At 37.5% G+C, this 21,840-nt stretch overlaps 2 protein-coding genes and 1 long non-coding RNA gene across 3 annotated transcripts in view; 1 reads left to right on the forward strand and 2 right to left on the reverse strand.

Moving 5' to 3' along the window:
- The window catches only part of LOC134747657 (uncharacterized), a 43,541-nt gene extending 35,164 nt beyond the window's left edge, over positions 1–8,377 (forward strand). Inside the window, exons 3-5 of the mRNA XM_063682265.1 lie at positions 5,110–5,271; positions 6,880–7,009; positions 8,148–8,377. Coding sequence (XP_063538335.1) covers positions 5,110–5,271; positions 6,880–7,009; positions 8,148–8,245 — 390 coding nt within the window. The 3' untranslated portion in view covers positions 8,246–8,377. The remainder of the gene's footprint in view (positions 1–5,109; positions 5,272–6,879; positions 7,010–8,147) is intronic.
- The window catches only part of LOC134747677 (uncharacterized), a 118,429-nt gene that overhangs the window by 42,745 nt on the left and 53,844 nt on the right, over positions 1–21,840 (reverse strand). The gene's annotated exons all lie outside the window — the stretch shown is intronic.
- On the reverse strand, positions 10,936–21,247 carry LOC134747606 (uncharacterized). Its single transcript, XM_063682201.1, has 5 exons — positions 21,193–21,247; positions 20,519–20,613; positions 19,594–19,761; positions 14,586–14,727; positions 10,936–11,309 (listed from the first exon to the last, which is right to left on the reverse strand). The coding sequence occupies exons 1-5, from the start codon at positions 21,200–21,202 to the stop codon at positions 11,194–11,196; spliced, it is 531 nt and encodes a 176-aa protein (XP_063538271.1). The 5' UTR covers positions 21,203–21,247; the 3' UTR covers positions 10,936–11,193.

The raw sequence follows: 21,840 nt of genomic DNA on the forward strand, positions 1-21,840 counted from the left end.
ACTTTAAGATATGTCAAAAATTTGCTAAAGATTCGATATGGATCGGATATATCCATAGACATAGTATATACAAGTAGTTATAGACGCGCCACCGTCCGACCGGGGGTAAGAGAAAGAATATTCATATAAAATTTGGGCAGCATAGAATTTTTTCTCTTTCACTTATAATTTTTGGTATTTAACCATCGCCTTATGATGCCACCCGATCGGTGATAAGGACAAAGCACAGCACTATTTTCTCATTCCTCTAATAGGAGTTGGAGAATAAGTTGGACGGAGAAAAAAACGAACGAGGAAGTGCTTCGAATTGTGGGAGAGAAGAGAAACCTGCTGAGAACTATAGAAAATAGACGAGGCAGAATGATAGGTCACTTGATAAGACACGACACTTTCTTTAACACTATATTAGAAGGCAAGATAGAAGCGAGAAGAGGCCGCGGAAAACCACGAGCAAGCTACACACAACAACTGAAAGCGAAAGCAAATGTCGTGTCTTACAGGGACCTAAAGAACCTGGCCGAGGACCGAGAAAACTGGCGCATACTCCACCGACAAGAGCCATGCTCTTAAATTATGAAATAGGAGTTGCAATAAGACTATCTTTCTCTATCAAAGAGTGTCTTCTTCTTTTAAAATTATGGCTTCAGCCCAGTGGGACTATTTCGCCAGTATCAAGGTATTAAGAGGTTTAAAAACTACAAAAATTGTACGGTTGTACAAGACAGTGTACGGTGATTCGTTAGCTCTTGTAAATCGATAGCTAGACTTTACAAGAAGCACGTGGACTACCGGCCGTTGACTCCAAGATGGTGGTTAAACGCGCTTCAAAATTAATTCTCCATTCACTGCACACTACCACATTAGTTTACTGTATAATAAGCTATCGATATTACACTTTAAACAATATTAATGAGCAAAAGTACCGTTTGAAAAAACGTCACTTTTGACACTGACATTTGACATATCCGATCCATGTCGTATCTTTAGCAAATTTTTGACGTACCTATGTATCTTATTTAAAGTTAGAATCAGGCCCTATTGGTATACATCGAAATCATTCTGGAGCGGGAAACACCCGAATTAGAATGATGCCACCGAAAACATAATTGTAAAACATTGGCCAAGTTCTATGACAAAAAGTAGTGATCGCAGAAAGGATGTCAAGTCCATATCGCTGTGAAAATGACGGATGCCTTATCACAGCGATAAACACGGGCAATGTCACTGACCTTCCCTTTTAGTATGTTGTGAGCTGTATAGACGGTATAAGTAAACAACTTTTACTCGGCATCGGAAAGTGATGAAACCGCGAGCGTGGCGCAAACCTTACGTTACGTAAAGGGACTTTGCACACATCCGATAAATACTTAGTAAACTATGTTATTTTATGGCTTCATTAGGTATAATTATATTGCAAGTTATGCAGTTTCTAGTAGTTAAATAGATTTTTTGTTATAATTCACAAGTGTAGGATTCATGACAAAGCAATAATGAAGTAACTTTGAGCAGAATCATACCCTGTTTGCGTCCTGCTTTCGGGTAAAAAGACAGTTTTCGTTTTTATAGTTTGGTTTTTAACATGTTGCAAACCACATTTATCTAGGTATATTTCTTTTAAGTTGATAGATGAACAAGTCATGCCGAAAGTAAGATACAAAAGTAACAAAAGGTACAACACCTTTAGGTACTGACAAGAGATATAGGTATGTGTATACATTGTATATATTACAAAATATATGCCCAATACCCGTACCGGTTACAGTTACAGAAGAGTCATTATTGCAACTGGAACATGCTGTAGAGAAAATAAAATGCCATATCATCGGTTTAAGTGAAGTAAGAAGGTTAGGCGAAGAAATTCTAGACCGTAGCGAATATATTCTCTTTTATAAAGGTGAAACGAAAGGCATGTTTGGAGTTGGTTTCTTAGTAAAAAAGCAGCTATGCAAGGAAATTGAACAATTTATAGGTATCTCAGAAAGAATAGCTGTTTTAAACATAAACTTACCAGGATCTAGAAACAAATGGTCCATAATTCAAGCATATGCACCCACAGACATAGCTAGCAAAGAAGAGAAAAACTCCTTCTATACATTATTAAGAAGCACCATAGAAAATACCCACAAAAACATTATATTGATGGGAGATTTCAACAGCACACTGGGATCCGAGGAGACAAATAATAGTAGCGTTGGCAAATACACTACAGGAAAAAGAAATGATAATGGTACCAGATTAATAGAGTTTGCGATGGAAAAAAGATTATACATAATGAATACATTTTTCAAAAAAAGATTTAGCAAAAAATGGACATGGCTGTCTCCACTGGGAGTAAAAGATGAAAGAGATTTTATATTAACTAATAACAAAAAAGCATTTTTTGACGTAGAACCACTAAACAATGTGAATTTTAATTCAGATCACCGACTGATTCGTGGAAGAATTACTACCAAAAATACCCAAAAATCAAGAAAGCATATAACTAAAAATAAGACTGTAATTCCACATCACATCCCAGAAGAGATGAAAAAACATATATCGGAGAAACTTTCACATGCAGACCAAATTACTAACATACAAGAAAAATATAATATCATAGAAAGAGAACTAATTGATTTAAATAAGCAGTTCAAAAACATATCTGAGAAAAGAGACAGAATGGGACCAGAAGCGAGAAACCTCATAATTCAAAGGCAACATCTGCTTATAGACAAGAAAACCAATAGAAAAGAAATAACATCTATCAGCAAGCAAATAAATGAAAGTATCAGAAAATACAGACATAAAACAAGGACAGATAGGATTCAAAATTGCATTGAAAAAACAGGAGGAGTAAAGAAAGCCATGAAAGAGCTTAAAGAAGAAAAATCTTGGATCCCTTCGATTCAAGACAAAAATAAAAAACAGACATCCAAACGACTACATATAATGGACGTGGCCACTGAATTTTATAGAAACCTCTACAACGACGATGAAAGTCAGGAAAATGAAAATAAGGACTATGATTTCCAGAGTAACACCGATGAGGTTCCCGAATTCTTAAAAAGAGAAGTGGAGCTTGCTATTTTAAGTCAAAAAAACGATAAATCCCCTGGCGATGACAATATTACTAATGAGTTATTAAAGGCAGCCCTTAACAGTATTATTGATCCGCTCACTAACCTTTTTAATGAAATCTTAAAGAATGAAAAAATACCAACACAATGGACAAAAACTACAATCACACTCTTACATAAAAAGGGAGACAAAAGCGACATAAATAACTACAGACCTATAAGCTTAATGAGTAATATATATAAAGTGTTTTCGAAATTAATTTTAGGACGAGTTACAAAAGTTTTGGATGAGAACCAACCAAGAGAGCAAGCTGGATTCCGAAAAAACTTCTCCACAATAGACCACATCTCAGTCATCAAACAAATTGTTGAAAAATGTCATGAATACAGAAGACAATATTACGTGGCATTTGTAGATTATAATAAGGCGTTTGACTCACTTAAGCATAACAAGATATGGGAAGCACTTAAGGAACAAGGCGTCCCGGAAAAATACATTAGGATTATAAAAGAAATATACTCAAAAAGCACAGCAAAGATTAAATTAGAGAGAATAGGTGAAGAATTTAATATAGGAAAAGGAGTCAGACAGGGTGATCCTTTGTCGCCAAAGATATTTATAGCAGTCCTCGAAAGTGTGTTTAGACGGATGAACTGGGAGAGCTATGGTCTCAATATTAATGGAAGAAAACTTAACCATCTACGTTTTGCAGACGATCTGATTCTGTTAACAGATAATCCCAAAGAACTCCAGTACATGCTGGAAGAACTAGACACACAAAGCAAACTGGTCGGCCTGTCCATGAACATGTCAAAAACTAAATTAATGACAAATAACTCTAAAGACCAAATCAATATAAACGGAAATACAATAGAATATGTAACTGAGTATGTATACCTTGGTCAAATAATATCACCATCAGATCAGTCTAACAAGGAAATTGAAAAACGAATATCAAATGCATGGAAGAAATTTTGGTCATTAAAAGAGGTTATGAAGGCGAAAGAAATACCAACAAGCCAGAAATTTAAAGTTTTTAATATGTGCATTGTACCTGTACTCACCTATGGATGCCAAACTTGGGCACTTACGAAAAAACAAGAAAAAAGGCTCGCTACATGTCAAAACAACATGGAAAGAAGCGTGTTAAACATTAAACTCAAGGATAGAGTGAAATTGTCCATAATTAGAGCCAGATCAAAGTGTGGGAGAGTAGTTAAAAAGGTCAAGCAACAGAAGTGGCGGTGGACCGGTCACATCATCAGAGAAGTGCTAGAAAAGTGGACAAGAGACCTTATAGAGTGGTACCCAAGGGGGCACAAAAGGAAGAGAGGAAAGCCTACTCGTAGATGGTCGGATGACTTAAAAAGGATAGGCGGAGTGGACTGGACCAGGAAAGCAAGAGACCGGGATACCTGGAAGGACTTGGAGGAGGCCTATGTCGGAGGACAAGCTGAAGTTGTCGATGGGAACTAGAAAATAGTAAATAGTAATATATATATAATTATAGAGAAAAATAAGGTATATTTAAGTAGATTGTTACAAAACTTCAGAAATAAAGGCTATTTTTATTTTATTTTATTACCCGTACCGGTTAAACTCGTTATGACGCATTCCTATTTCCAACATCTTAGAATTAGCTGCAAAACACGCAATTTTAACTAATTAAAAAAACTAGACCTATTTGATCGACTCGAATTTATTTATTTATTTAATATGCTGTTTTAAGTCTAATTATCTACTCTAGTCTCTAAACAGCTTTCTTCGTTATCAAGTACTCATCATTGTTCGTTTATGCTCAATTTTTTTTATCACAAATAAACTTAAATGGTATTTACATGATTATACTCCGCCAAACCGAGGACAATTTGTTGGCGGATAAAGCGCTCTCTATCCTCTTGTGTTCTACCCACTTATAACCTAAATTTTTATAACTTATAACTTAAAATCTGCTTAGAAATTGCAGATCGAATGCACGACAAAAAATACAGTTTCTTGAGTAAATATACATTTTAGCTGCACCTGTCTCATGTCTCATATTCTCGTTTTCAGATCCTGACACTAGTAGTGACAGGTTTCCTGTCATTCTACATATCTTACCTAAGGAATGAGGGCATCACAGACCCGTCGGAGTTTCCCCGTCTCATAGCAGATACTACAGCGTTGGTGATGGAGACAGTCATGACAGTGGCGTTCATCGTTGCGTTACATAAGGTATGTATAATTATGTTATTGTCTACCGTTACGAATACTTAAAGCATTTTTATTTTTAGGGTTCCGTACGCAAAGGTTAAAAGCGGGACCCAATTAATTACTAATACTCGTCTGTCCGTCTGTCTGTCAACAGGCTGTATCTCATCAACCGTGATAGCTATTAGACAGTTGAAATTTTCAGTTGATGTATTTCTGTTGCCGCTATAACAACAAATACTAAAAAGTACGGAAACCCTCGGTGGGCGAGTCCGACTCGCACTTGTCCAGTTTTTTTATTAATTACGACTATAAACTATGGTAGGTGGCCATTACAGCTAAGGGCTCTAAGCTAAGAGACAGTTCTAGTCATTTTTGGTCAATGGTGGAGGAAGATGACAACCATACCAAGTTTGTAAAACTTTGACCACTTTTTACATATTCAGTTTCGGTTTTTCATATTTCAACGGTACTCCCCCAGGTGGGGCTCTTATAGATGCCCTAAACGTACTCTGCGGTGGCAGCATGAGGGCAGCATGGTTCCATTTTTATCGCCTCACTATGCCTGTCACTTTCGCACTTACATAATTGTTAGAACTTGACAGGCATTGGTGACAGGTGATAAAAATACGACCGTGCTACGGCGGCTGTTTCACTTAAAACGACAAACAAAACGCACTTGTACATGTAAGATCTAAAGTCATCTACGCCAATGCACATAGTGCAGAATTTTACTAAATCATTGGACTAGATTGGGTTAAATGAGATGAAATAAAAATCTCACAACTGTGCACTGTGGGAATGGGAGGAAGCTGGTTGATTATGTAAATTTTAAATGGTATCTAATGTCTGACATTGATTGTGTTTTATTCCCTAGCCTTAATTAATAAAGCATTTAAAATCCTATGTAATAAACTAGGTATGTTAAAGACAAAGACAATGACCGGAACTTGAAATGCCGCGTTGAATGGGCCTATTCTTAGGAACAGTTGTGGTCTCAAATTTTCAAATTATGCGTTATCAACTAACGTAGGTACCTATCCTTCTAAGAAGGAATTATTGATTAACAACTGTCCTGTCCTCGTCCTCATATTGTAATGCGTTTTTACTTAGGTACCAATAACTTCCTTTATTATAATAATTTTGTTTCCTTTCATCATTTCCTTGTGTCAAGGCGATTAAGACGTTACGTATGACCTTTGTTCAAAGCACGTATCTTCCACGCTCAGCTGCCAAGTGTAATGTTATCTTATTGTTGTCAGATCAAGTTACTGAAGTAAATACGATTTGTATTTAATTGTGGAGGGTGTTGTTTGAATACCTTCAATTGATGTTAAGCCTTTCGCGAATATTCGTAATAATATGATGTCTTTTTGTTAGCATAATGTGCTAATTTTGCGAAAAGTGGCATAGCGAATAACTTTTTAGAATTCGTGGTGAAGATAGTTCACACCGCCATTTTTTTACCCGACCCGACCCGAACCGTTTTAGCGTGAGGCATCCTTTATGCGAATGAAAACTCAATCAGAAAGATATGTTTATAGCCTCTATAGGAGAGACGTGAAACTATTGGATATGATCCGTTCAGATTAACTTTACTCCATGTTTTAATATGATCACTATATTTTCCAGAAACACGTGGTGCTAATGAAGGTGTATCTGTACTTCGAGATCGTGTTCTCCATCATCGGCTTCGCTTACAGCCTGGCGTTTATGACCAAGGAAACGGCCAGCGAACTGTTCCTCATACTCTTCCAACTCAGTAAGTATCTTCTTGGTCTGTATCAATTCTGAAGTTCTATCCCTCAAAAGTTTCTCGTGGCTTCATGCAGCTTTCTCCATCTAACTCGGTCAGCTGTCCTTAACGCTGGGGAACCGGCCGCGGGGTCTCTTTCCCTCCACCTTGCCCAGTAAGTATACTAGATATTATCTTCTTCTCTTCTTCATTTGCCATGCCCTAACGGACGTCGGTGACCACCTTTGCCATCTCCCTCCTGTTCTTAGCCATTCTTGCCAGTATGGCTGCGTTATCCACGTTCGTCCATTTTTTTATGTTGTCAAACTAGGTGACCCTCCTTCTTCCCCGTCCCCTCTTGCCATACATTTTTCTTTCCAATATTAGTTGTAGTATATTATATTTGTCATTTCTGCATGTGTCCAAAATATGATATTTTCCTTCTTTTTACCGTGATCAAAACTTCTAACGTTTTCTTCATTATTTTAAGCCTGGAACATTCATTCATCATGATTCCTGATGAAGGTGTCCCTGTACTTCTAAATCGTGTTTCCCATCACCCTGGCGTACAGTCTGGCGTTCATGACCAAGTAGACGGCAAACAAGCTGTTCCTTATCCTCTTCCAACTCATTAAGCATACTTGAACAATATTTTAAAAGAGATCCCAAAGTTCAAGGTACGCGACATCGCTTAGAGAATTGCCCGACTTATTGAGCTCTAGAATGGTCTGGGTCCCTTTGGCTATGCCCCCCGATGAACCGATAAATCGAAGGACTATGCTTTATTCAAGTTTTGTTCTGATAATAAATGTAATGGACACAATCTTCGAAATTAAACTATCGTGAGACATATTTCAAAATATTTAGATCACTACGGTTTCACTCGCTATTATTTTTAGTCGCTTTTGGCTAAATGTTTTGGACTCTTCGGCGCGGGCAGTGCACAGAGTAGAGCCGCCGCAAACACTCGTGCCTGAGGAAGGACTCCCGAAGAGTCCGAAACATGTCGCCAGAAGAAATAATAGTGAGTGAAACCGTAGTGATCTAAATATTTTGGACACAATCTTATACAGGCAGATACCTAATAATAGCATATCGGTTCAAGTTTTTTGGCTTTCAATACCTATCCATCATATGCCCAACATCACTTTTTCTTATTTTCCAGTGCTCCAGATCTACCTAGTAATCCTAATTTGGAGCTCAATCGTCAAGATGGAGCGAGACGGCACCGTCAAATACACGAGAGAAAGAGATCCCGTCTAACCTGCGTCGATCTTGGCTTTCGACATGCTACATCTCTTTCCTTCCCCGTGATATAGAAAAGGACACTAAGAAAGAATTTAAGAATTTCATACATTGACTCGCCATTTCCTATCTCTATCGCACTATTATAATTCTATTGCTGTATCGCCGATAATGTAAGCAGTACAACAATATAATTATGCGTGTGTGATAGAGATAGGAAATGGCGGATCAGTGTTCGGAACTATTCGTGATTAACGTCCTTACTTTAATGAAAAGGGCGCGTGTATGAGAAGTCAAATTAGTAAGTTTTGCTGCTGTCTCCTTCATTGTTATGAGGAACGAAAGGGATGTAATGATAAAACTTTTAGTGAGTCCAGCCAAGTTTAGTGTATATGTGCATTTGATTACCACTTCCTGTAAAAATACGAATAATAATATATGATTATGATTACAAAGAAATATAATATGAAGATCAATGAAAGTTGGTATACATTATTAAATAATTAAAATTATATCAAATAATTATAAAATAAAATGAAAGAATGTATATTTTTTAATAAATGTTTCACAGGTAATTTTTAATGTGATGGCTAGGATCTTAATAATGTGCCTTTTCTGTACAACGAGTAAATGTGTATATGTGACGCTCAACCAAAAGGTACCACATTGTCGCTTGTTGATAAGGTTGATTTCTAATTGAAGCTATATGGAAATAGCGCCTTACTGACAAACGACAATAAGTACCCTTTTGGTTGAAAATATCACATATTTTGACGAAACTGTCGAACTGTTATATAAATGTTGTACTTATATGGAATATTCATATTTCTTACATTTTTATGGCTCTGTCACTTTAAAGATATAGAGTTTATAATAATATAAAAATTGGCCAAGAGCAAATCGGGCCATGCACAGTGTAGGGTTCCGTAGTTACCATTCTGTCATAGGCTAACAATCGGGGACATTCCCGGTGAACCACTTCAGAAAAAAAATACCTCGATCCATAGGCATAGTATAGTAGTTATAGACATGAAACCGAGAAACCAGGGGTAAGAGAAAGACATATTCATGTATTGACAGGTTAATGTATGACAGCATAATCCTTTTTCTCTTTCACTCTTATAAATTTCGGTATTTCGCCATCGCCTCCTACCTATGCTGCCATAAACCGACCATGAAAAAAAAAACCCGGTCGGTGATAAGGACAAAGCATGCCACTATTATTTTCTCTTTCCTCTTATAGGAATCGCAATAAGACTATCTTTCTCTATCAAAGAGTGCCAGGCCCTTGCCTCGATCCTTACGAGCGAGCTAAACTCCGCTTCCCATAGAGATAACCAATTACGATGCATCTTCATGTCAATAATAAAAAGGGTAAAAACAGGTAATGAGACAAACAAGGTATAAGGACAGTTTATTAATATTGTCTTCGGTTACCGCGATAGTTACTCATGAAATAAAACTATGAAAACGGATTATATCGGGATTATAACGGGTGACCCGTTGACCACGAACGCTGTAAAGAGTTCGAAACGTCGGGATGTATTATAAATTCAATATACGCGATATAATCCGTTTTCATAGTTTTATTTCATAGTTTATTAGTTGTTGTTGTTTAGGCTAAGCTTCGCCTCCCCATAATGATAACCAATTAGGATGCATTTTGGATTCCTTATCTTAGTTTGCAAATGCTGACCGTCACAAAGACAATGGACGGCAATAAACTTTACCTGAGCTAACCTTTTTTTTTCAACACCCACATTTTTAAGTGCCATGCTATTGGTCATCACTTTTTGATATCGCCTGACCGTCTGCAAGACGTTTAAACGATTTTTGCCCTTACGGTGGTTCACCGGGAATGACCCCGATTGTACTACCTACACTACTGTTGCCAGTCCCGCTCCATAAAGCCGTGTAAGTGCGCAAGAGATAGCATGATTCCGATGATTTAGAACCTGACTCGCCAGTTAGTTTTGCGTCAATCCTCAACACTCACGAAAATAACCCCCGCGTCTCTCTCGCGCTTAGGCAAAAGTATTTTTTATCGCAAATTCGCCACTGGATACCCTGTATACATACATATCTTAGAAAACTGATCTAGATATATTATGAATACATTACGTAGGTATTTTCAGAAAATCAAGATGCCTAAAATTTATATGAAGTAAACTAAGTATAGGTATAAATATAAACATGTACATTTTTAAAGATGGATATTTTTGATATAAAAAATATGGATGTGTTTACGTTTTGAACAAAATATAATGACAGTATAATGTTATGTTTATGTTATAAGTTTTATGCCAAAAAAGATGTTAATATCACAATAAAACGATCATGATTAAATCTTTTTTTTATTTTAAATCATATTTTTATCAAATATAAATATAAAGTATAAACTTATAACCTTTTATATCACAATAAACATGTGTCTAAAACGTTCCACTATACTTCGTAGTTTAGCATTAAAAAGAACTTCGCAGAAGTAAGCTAGCGGTTCAAAATCGGGCACTTTTTGCGGTAAAATTTGAAGTAAATTACAATTAAGGATGACTCACGTTAGACCGGGCCGTGACCGGGCCGGAGCTTCCGGCGCTTACTTTTCTATGATATGACAGGTGATCACGTGATGCTTTCCATAGAAAACGAAGCGCCGGAAGCTCCGGCCCGGTCACGGCCCGGTCTAACGTGAGTCATCCTTTATGGGCCAGCATGCTAGGTACATTAGATAATTCAATGATTATTAACAATTATTAAAGAGCCTAATAAAAACTGCACGCTTAGATAAAGATAAAGTTAAAGATAGTTTATTATTTAAGTATAGGCATATTACAGTCCGTGGAGTTCTTTCTGATGCTAAAAAACCCACACACGTATTTTAATGCCTTTCATTATGTAGCACCCACATAAACTATTACATTATAGATGGCAGTCGATCATGTAAACGCACCACGAATCAGTGCGTCTTACGCGTACTCATGCCAGATGTCTTTATTAATCAGACTTTTTAGTCTTTCGTCTCGCTCTTCCTCCAGCTGCTTGTAGTAGCTGGATACTAGCATCAGCATGTAGCAATGGATGACTGTAAAATAATAAATGACCGTGAATACATAACACTTTACATAGCAGATACGGATATAGAGAGATCTTCTACTATACGGTTTTCATTGGTAAAATGGAAAAGTTTTCATACATTTTTATCGCTGACTGTACTTTTTTTTCAGCGGACAAACTACTCGTCGAGACAAAAATCTAACAAACTCAAACACAATTAGGTTGAGTTGTTTTATCACAGTTCCTTTAGCCACCATCCATCATGAGATCAGCTTGGTAGTACCATAATTATTGCATTCTCACTCAACTTACAGCTTAATCAAATACTGAGAAATGGGCAAATTTAGCTTGCAAACATTTGACACGAACTGAACATACGGATTATTCGACGTTCATGCCAATATCGTTTCTTCCTATTGCAGAATTGCGAACAGGAAGAATCGCTACTGTACACAAATAATGACTGTGCACAGTAGCGAATGTGGTGAAATACTATTGTGTAGAATTCTGATTGTGGAGATTTGCGAACAGGAAGAATCGCTACTGTACACAAATAATGACTGTGCACAGTAGCGAATGTGGTGAAATACTATTGTGTAGAATTCAGATTGTGCAGATTTGCGAACAGGAAGAATCGCTACTGTACACAAATAATAACTGTGCACAAAAGCGAATGTGGGGAAAATACTATTGTGTGGAATTCTGATTGTGCAGATTTGCGAATAGGAAGAAACGATATTGGCATGAACGTCGAATAATCCGAACATGCATAGGGTCGCTTATCCATAGTAAGGCAGAAAGTAAAAAGGCAATAATTATAAGTCTTCTTGTTCAGAGTGGCCAGTTACTATTGAGGAGCCAATAACTATAGGTATAGCAGTCACCCTACTCGTACATCGTATACATTGAAAATTAAATAAAAGTTTATTTTAAAAAAAACTCACGCAAGCTAAAGAGCTTGATGACGTTGAGCGTCAGACTGGTGTCGGAGTTGTTCACCATGAAGAAGTTGAACAACAGCATGTAGCACATTACGCCGCACCTACTGAACTTTCTATCTAGTTACCTTCGTGACAGAAACCAGTATGTTGAATGGGGTGGATATAGTTCAAGGCCCTTTTTCACTCGGTCCGGCGTGAGTCAGGGCAGCACTCTTGGCCCAACATTATTTACGATAATGATAAATGACTTGCCGAGGGTGGTACACACTGCTGGCTGTTTGTTGTTCGCTGATGACTTGAAACTGTATCTGGGAGCAGGAGACAAGTCTGATCTAGAAGATCTCCAGAGGGACATTGACGCGGTGACCGAGTGGAGTGAGAACAATAAGCTGCATTTTAACACCTCCAAATGTAAAGTTATTACTTTCTCGAGAATTCGGTCACCTCACATTAAACAATATCACATTAAAGACGCAGTGATGGATCGCGTTGATGAGATAACTGACCTGGGGCTGACCTTGGACTCGAGACTTGACTTTAGGACGCACGTTACCAACATCTGTAAGCAGGCGAATAAGGTCCTGGGGTTTGTCATGAGGGTATCTAGCCAGTTTCGTGACACTCGTGTTTTGCAGCTGCTATACAACGCCTATGTTCGCAGCAAACTTGAATTTGGCGCTTGTGTCTGGGATCCACACGAAAGCAAGTATACCCTCATGATAGAAAAAATCCAGAGGAAATTTGCTAGATTTCTGTATAGGAAAAAGTTTGGATATTATCCTTATTTGTATCCATCACTGTTTGTCAGTGGTATGGTCGGGATGGATACATTAGAGTTGCGGCGGAAGTTGTTACTGATGGTACATTACTATAAGCTACTTCGCAACCAAGTCGCGAATCCATCTACACTGTCTAGAATAGGTCTATCGGTGCCGCCCCCTCGCCGTTGCCCAGCGGCAGGGGAGGGTGGGGCGGTGGTTTCGCGGCGGCGCCGGCGTCTGTTCGCGTGCCCGGGCTCGGTGAGGCGCACGCGCTGGGCTGCAAACGCTCCCTCTGCAAGAGCTATCGCTCTGTTAAATGATATGTCTCTGCGATTACCTGACGTTGACATTTTTTATCATGCGTCTTACCCAGTTATCAAAGGCATTTATGAATTTTTGAATTTAATTTAATTGATAATTATTTATTTACTTTACTGACATAATATTATATAATTGAATTTGTTTCTCTTTTTTTTTTTGTAATTTTGACATGTAATTTTATAGTGTAAGTGTAACATACCATGTATGATATAATAACATGTAAGCGCCTTGGTTATAGACTGTAAGCTTATTTGTAAATAAATAAAATGAAATGAAATCACATGTATAATGGTTGGTGCTGGGACACTTAAAAACAATATAAAGTACCATCTGTTGCGAACGCAACCTTTTATTTGTAATGCAGTAGCTAAACGCAGCCGTCGGGCTCGCTTACTATGCGGAGGCTTATTTAAATGCACCAATAGGAGCGCTCCACATGACCTGTATCGCGGCCAATTAGAGGCACCTAAATTTAGACTACCATTTTAACATTCAAAATTAGCTAAATCACTTTCGCATCAGCCTCCATACTATTACCACCACTTCTACACTTTTAATCGTTTACGTCAACTGTACCTTGTAAAGTAACCAGCACCTATATCGACACGTTTACTTCAAATCGAAGTCTTTTTATTTGTCGTCGAGACCTGCACGGCGGCTACACCATCTGATCCAGTAACACTGGGATTCCTGAATCGCTGCAAAAAGTCGCCGTGTGCTATCGCCTTTATGAGTAAGGGTGGACTAACAGAATAAACAAACTCACGCAAACTAAGGAGCTCAATGACGTAGACCGTGAGGCTGGTGTCGGAGTTGTTCACCATGAAGAAGTTGAACAGCAGCATGTAGCACATCACATGTATCATGGTTGGTGCTGGGACACTTAAAAACAATATAGAGTACCGTCTGACCCCGTAACACTGGTATTCCTGAATCGCTGCAAAAAGTCGTCGTGTGCTTCCCTCGTGAATAAGGTTTAATTTAAACCAACAGAATGAAAAAACTCACGTAAGCTAAGGAGCTCAATAACGTAGACCGTGAGACTGGTGTCGGAGTTGTTCACCATGAAGAAGATGAACAGCAGCATGAAGCACATCACCTGCATCATGGTTGGTGCTGGGACACTTAAAAACAATATAGAGTACCGTCTGATCCTGTAACACTGGCATTCCTGAATCGCTGCAAAAAGTCGCCGTGTGCTATCGCCATTATGGGTAAAGTCGCCGTGTGCTTCCCTCATGAATAAGGTTTAATTTAAACCAACAGAATGAAAAGACTCACGCAAGCTAAGGAGCTCAATGACGTAGACCGTGAGGCTGGTGTCGGAGAAGTTGTTCACCATGAAGAAGATGAACAGCAGCATGTAGCACATCACTTGGATGGAGGTCCAGATCACCCACGGGCGCATGAGACGGGCGTCTTCCTGCAGACACAAGTTTTATATTTAGGTAGGGTAATTACGCGAATAGAATCAGAAATGATGATATCCGCAGTAGAACTAGGGTCACCGACATATCTCGCAGAATTGCGAATCTTAAATGGCAGTGGGGGGGCACATTGCTCGCAGAAGTGATGGCCGGTGGGGCCAGAAGGTTCTGAAGTAGCGTCCGCGTACCGGAAGACGAACTGCGGGAAGGCCTCCAACGAGGTGGAGCGACGACCTGGTGAAGGTAGCGGGAATTCGGTGGATGAGAGCGGCACAGGATCGGTCGGAGTGGCGTGCCTTAGGGGAGGCCTATGTCCAGCAGTGGACGTCTATCGGCTGACATAATGATGATGATGAATTACGCGAACCGCAATAGCCAAACAAGCCTTCAACAATAAAAAACATATTTTCAAATCAAAAAAATATCTACTAACAAAAAAAAACATTTTATTCAGTATTCAGTATTCATTTATTTCTTGCTTCCATGGTACATTTTTGGGTAGTATTTACATATTTCTTATGGTATCACATGGACCCTGAATAGGGTGTAGCAAATACAGATAATTAAATTAAATTACAGTTACTTAACTATATCTAGTGGCTTTTACAAACTTATAACTACGTATATAAACTTTGTATATGATATAACACAAAATTATTACTAGTAACAACAATAATTATAATATATATGTATTATAATATATATGTATTACGAGCATATCGATCAATAGGGGACGTAGGGGAGGGGGTAGGTGGGACGACCTATGACTATAATTTCCTTTCTTCCATAAATTCGGTTATTGTATAATATGCTTTTGTTAATAAATGCTGTTTTAATTTCTTTTCAAATGTATTGTTGTTTTCTTCTGATTTGATAAAACTGGGGATATGATTGTAGATTTGTATCGACGTGTAGTATGGGCCTTTTTTATAAATGTCTATTTTTGGTTCTGGTAGAATTAGATCTAAATTACGGCGGGGGTTTGTACTGAAATCGAATAGATGAATATTTTTACGAACAAATATGGCTGACTCTAAAATGCAAATTGAAGGTAAGGTTAAAACTCCTAGTCTAATAAAGTGTGGTTTGCAACTAGTTCTTTGTTTGATATTTACGATTATGCGTATGCATTTCTTCTGCATGACAAAGGCATCATGTGCGTCAGTACTGTGTCCCCACAATAAAACTCCGTATCGTAACAAGGAATGCGCATATCCATAATATGCTGTAAGCGCACATGATTCATTTGTGTTAGACTTAAGTACACTTAAGGCATAAATAAATGAAGCTAGTTTATTTTTAAGTCTTGCTATATGTCTTTTCCAATCGAGATGTGTGTCTATAGTGATGCCCAAAAGCGAACAATCCGATACCTCTTCAATGTTTAATTGTTTTGCTATGTAACTTATGTCTATGGCGCGTTTTTGGTGTGGTCTGAACTGGATAATTTTAGACTTTTTGTTATTGATTACAAGGTTGTGATCTTTTAGCCAGTTTACTATTGTGACGTATGTTTCGGTTATATTTATATAGGCGTCGTTACTCGTGGGGCTTTTGAAGAGTAGTGAAACATCATCGGCAAACATTACGCACTTGTGTTCTGTAATTTTTGGCAGGTCATTAATATATATTACAAAAAGTACACAACCGAGCACGCTGCCCTGTGGAATTGAATTGTTAATGGATATTAAATTAGATTTGTATGTTTGTAACTGACGCGATTGTTGATTGTAATATTCTATTTGGACATACTGTTTTCTGTTATTTAAATATGATTTTAACCAGTTCAGAGCTGGACCACGGATACCTATGTCATTTAGCTTTTGAAGTAAGATGGGATGTGATACTCTGTCATATGCCTTAGACATGTCTAGTAACAATCCAACCCCATAGGTTTTATCACGTAAATGCTCTAATACCGTTTGTATATAGTTATAAACTGCAAGTGTTGTTGAGCTGTTTTTTCGAAAGCCAAACTGGTTTTTATTTATGAGTTGAAATTTCTCTAGATAGTTATATACACGGTTTGCTACACATTTTTCGAATATTTTTGATACAGTGGGGAGTACTGCGATAGGCCTGTATTGGTTGGTATTATCTTTTTCCCCCGATTTTTTATACACAGGTCTAATTTTAGCTATTTTTAGTCTTTCCGGAAAACAACTTTCATCTAGGGATTGGTTAACTAGCCTAGTTAGGGGTGCGGTAAGTTCGTTTACGCATGCTTTGATTAATACAGAAGGTATTTCATCATGGCCACAGCTGAATTTATTAGGTAGGTTAAGGATAATACTACGCACTTCTTGCTCTGTAACTGGATATATGTATATAGAGTTAACTGAACAGGTTGCACTTGCGATGGAAGTGGTTTGTTGTTCACTTATTGACGCAAAATATTCGTTAAAATGATTAGCTACTTGCTGAGGGCAATTTATGTCAGTATTAGATACTCTTAGTTTAATATTATTTGGCTGATTTTTTGAGGCATGTTTCCCTGTTATTTCTTTTATACAATTCCACATAGTTTTTGTCTTATTTTTAGATTTATCTAGGGCTTTTATATACCTCATTCGTTTGGCTTGCTTGACACAGTTTTTAAGTGTTTTTGTTATTATTTTGTAATGTTTTGTTAAAATGATACTGTTTGATTGATTTACTAATATTTTTAGTAACCTTTTGTGCTTGCACGACTTTTTTATTCCAGTTGTAAGCCAGCTGTTGTTTTTTAGTTTTTGTCTGGTGTGTTTATAAGGTATATATTTGTTTAACAGTTGTTGTAATGTATTTTCAAACTCATTATAGTTTTTATTTGTTGTTTGGAAGTTATTGATTAACTTATTCCAATCAATTTGGCTGAGTGCACATTTAAATGACGCTATATTTACAGCATTGAAATTACGTTTTAGGATATACTTGAAAGAGTTTTTGTTGTCAAAGGGTGTCATTTCTTCGAGTTCGTATTGCAAGCATTTGTGGTCTGATATGCCTTTATCCTCGACTGTTAGTTTGTAATTGGTACTATTTGTGAACAAAAAGTCTATGCAAGTAGAACTGGTGCTAGTCTCTCGAGTAGGCTCATTTACAATTTGACGGAGGTTACATTCAAGCATCATGTTTACTAGTCTATTATAATTATTGGAGTTACTAAATTTATTTATGTTAAAATCTCCTGTAATTATAATGTTTTTATGGCAATTCGATTTTAGCTTAGACAATAACCGATTTAATACATTAAAGAAGGTCTCAGTGTCACGGTCTGCTCTATATATAGTTATTATAATGAGATCAGATTTCAATTCTATTGCACAGCATTCAATTACTAATTCTACTGACAAGTCTGCATAGTCGGGTCTCTCCTTGTACGGGATATCTTGTTGTAATAATATTAATACTCCTCCACCTTTGTGATTAAGACGATTGTAGCTTGCTGCAGCCACATATCCTTCTACTTGCACTGCCTCTTTTTGTTGTTCTGAAATCCATGTTTCCGTGAGGCACAATACTTGATATGGGTGGTCTTGAAGGAGAGTTTCTATAACATGGATTTTATTTTTTAGGCTTTGGACATTCTGTACAAATAACTGAAAATTAGTTTCGAAAGGAGTGGTTCCCTGTAGTATATTCTACAGGGCCAGGGGTCGTATTTTGAGGGGATGCAATGTTTTCTTCACCAGTTTTTTGCTGTGTGCATTCTTGTTCAGTTTCAGGTTTAAATACTTTACCATTGATTATTAGCTTATTGTCTCTTATAACTGCATGTTGTCCTGCTTTTCTAGCTTCTCTCAAAGTTTGAATTAGTTTTCGTCTCATTTTAAGGGATACATCATCTAAGTATTCAGTCACTGTCAGCCCAGAATGCCGAAAATAGTTCCTATGTTGTAGTATATATCTAGTCATTTTTTTGCTCAAAAACTCAATGACCAGCGGTCGTTGGTTACCCCTCTTACCGAGCCGGCATAGGTCCTCTATGTGCCCAACAATTTCTATATTCATAATCTCCTTAAATATGTTTCTTAACCGTTCTTCCATGTGCTCCCCGGCTTCGTCCCATTGTTCTTCAAGTCCGTGAATAACTATTTTCTTGCAAGCGTTATGGTAGGTTTCGTTAGTATGTTTATCATTTTTAATTGACTTTTCTATGTCTTTTATTTCATCGCGTAGTTTGTTATTATCTGCTTCTAATGTTTTTATTTTCTGTGTAATCAAATTTATGTCTGTTTTTAATATTGTTTGTTCTTGGTCTAAAACATCGGTACGCTGAACCATTTCTTTTTTAAATTTCTCTATTGCTGTACTAATTTCACTTTGGATAGTTGTCTTGATTTGTGCTATTATTGAGATTCTGTGATTGTTCAGTCGTTCGTCTAGTATTTTTGTGAATTCTTCCACCTGGAGCATCGCCTTATACGCCTGCGAAACGTGGACACTGACACAGAGAGTGAAAGATTGGAAAGCCTCGAAATGTGGTGCTGGCGGAGAATGGAAAGGATTAGTTGCACAGCAAAAATATTTCTAGATAGGATTAAAGACAATAGAAAATAGAAGAGGAGTACTAATTGAACATCTGCTACGACACAATCTGTTCTTTAAGAACATCATAGAAGGAAAAATAGAGGGAAAGAGAGGAAGAGGAAGACCGAGAATAAATTATTTTAACCAAATAAAAGAAAAGGTTCAGGTCGTGTCATACCAGAAGAATAAATCTTGTAGTGTTCTTATAAAAACTCCCTGTATGTTAAATTACGTCATTTTTGCGTCCACGGCATGAATATACGGGCCCTGGTCATCTGGCTTGGCCCCCTGGAGAGCTTGGTGTTTGGATACATAGAACTATAAGTCTTAAAAACCCTGATTTAGCTCACCCTCAGCGCTCCAATCAACATGACGGTGGACAGGAACAGCGTGACAGCATGCACAATGGCGATGATCACCACCAGGCCGTAGGCCACTGGTGAACCGTTAAGGGTGGACTCGTGCTGCCACCCGCCGAGTATGGCTAGGCATTGCGCTAGGGCCAGGACTGAGTAGAGCTGAAACGGAGTAGATTAAATTAAATCACTTCTAATGACCTAGGTAGCAAAGTGACGTCAACGACGTTATAATGACGTAACGGATATGCACGCACATAATATGGTATTCCACAATTTTAATAATGGTATCAGTCGATCAGGTTTATTTTGAGGATCAAATGTCTGTATGGGACCCATTGTCTTACAGCAATACAAAAGTCACAAATGATGGTCAAAGTCTGGCACCCGCACTTTACTGACGAATCGCTTCTTAAATTGGCATTACATCGTGACGTCAGCATGTAACGTCGCTATTGCTTAGAAGCCGTGGAAAACAAGGAAATTGCCAAGGATTTTGACGGTGAAATATTACCTATAACCAAGACTACTACTACTCCTGACGACTGGGTTTAAAAAATTGCCTTAATTTGCTTAAATTGAACTCTATCAAATTGACAAAAAGTCAAAACTTAATTGAGGCCTATGTACTTCGTGTAGGACGCCGGTCGCCAGGAGGTTGAGGAATTGCAAAACGCCTACAACTAATTATTAGCAACATAATTTACTGAACAAATTTATCAGGTATAATTAATAGGCGCTTTAATATTAAATTTGAGATAAATACTTGCAAAATCTACTCTTTAATTATAGATTAACGTATTAAACAAAACTTCAAGTGCCTAGTGGAAAATAACAAGATTATATGAATAAAGTTACATGTCAATAACTGGATTTTTAATCTACATAAACTAATGAATATTGATTAAATTAAACTTACTATGACGATTAGCGCTGAAAAAATGCTTCCAATCTTGAGTGAAAAACAGCCGAAGCTGGTTTGCCTCGGGATCTTCTCCATCGAAAACGGGAATTCTGGAATCCGAAACCGTGTATTCTTCAATAACTGCATGCAATAATGACAATGTCAAAGTTTCTTTATCGTTGCTTGAGAGATATAAGTTTTAATTAACTGTTATGCACTAAATGTTGCCATTGAGGCAATACGTTAATTAATTTTATTAGTGAACAGGTATGTTGCCCCGCTAAATGCAACAATAAATGTATTTTTTCACTGGTAACACTATTAAAAAGAAAGTCGTAGACTTGATATACGTAATTTATGTTTTCCTGAAAGTGGGACGTCAAGTTTCAGGTTTGCGGATTTTTAATTTCATAACAAATAATGTTTCAGATTTTAGTATGAATCATCAGAAAGGCGCGTTGTAGATTTTACACGCAAGTAAAGTAAACAAGTGACGCGTTTTTAAAGGTAAACACACATCGTAAAACATAATAACAAAATTTAAAATGCTACGTTTGCATCAATGTGTTCAGACAAAACAGTGATAGGTACGTTAAATGAGCAACTCTCATATCACCAGCTTATTTTTGTTGTAAGATAAATTCTCCCTAGAGATTAATAGAATAAAAGTGATATAAACATATGCTTACGTTTGTACATTGTGGCACTTTTGTACTATTCTTAGAAGATTATTTTTAGTTCGCGACGGCGACGATGCGCGCGCGCGCGACAGCACATTCAACCGAATAACGCTATCACCTCGATACGCTATCAGTCGATATAAGGGATTATTACTGATAACAGATATACGAAATTTGATTATAGATTAGACGTATCCTTGTTTAGTAAATTGTCTATGTGTTGTGCATAATAAAAATTGTGTCCAGTAGGTATTTTTTAATGTTCTGAGCTTAAGGTGCCCACTGATTATCAGTCCGCCGGACCAACGGACTATAACAGCCTGTCAGTTAGAACAAAAATTTGACAGTTCCGAACAACTGACAGGCCGATATCGTCCGGCGGACATGTTGTAGTTATGATAACATTATTTAACTTTATTCACTGCATGTATAAATAATAAAATTGTTTTAGTTCTGTTCTAGTACACGTTACGTCTCTAACCAAAGCAGGAGGCGTATTATGGATGTTTTTACCCACGTGATAAAAAAATAACTGTCACTTCTTAACACCGCGGGATAAAAAGTGACGGTCACCGTTTTATCACGCTGTCACATAGACAAGAACGATCCCCCATCGAGACAAGACGACGAGACGAGAACGAGAAAACATACTTATGC

The sequence above is a fragment of the Cydia strobilella genome, chromosome 15, assembly GCF_947568885.1.
Source record: "Cydia strobilella chromosome 15, ilCydStro3.1, whole genome shotgun sequence".
Taxonomy (NCBI): Eukaryota; Metazoa; Arthropoda; class Insecta; order Lepidoptera; family Tortricidae; genus Cydia; species Cydia strobilella.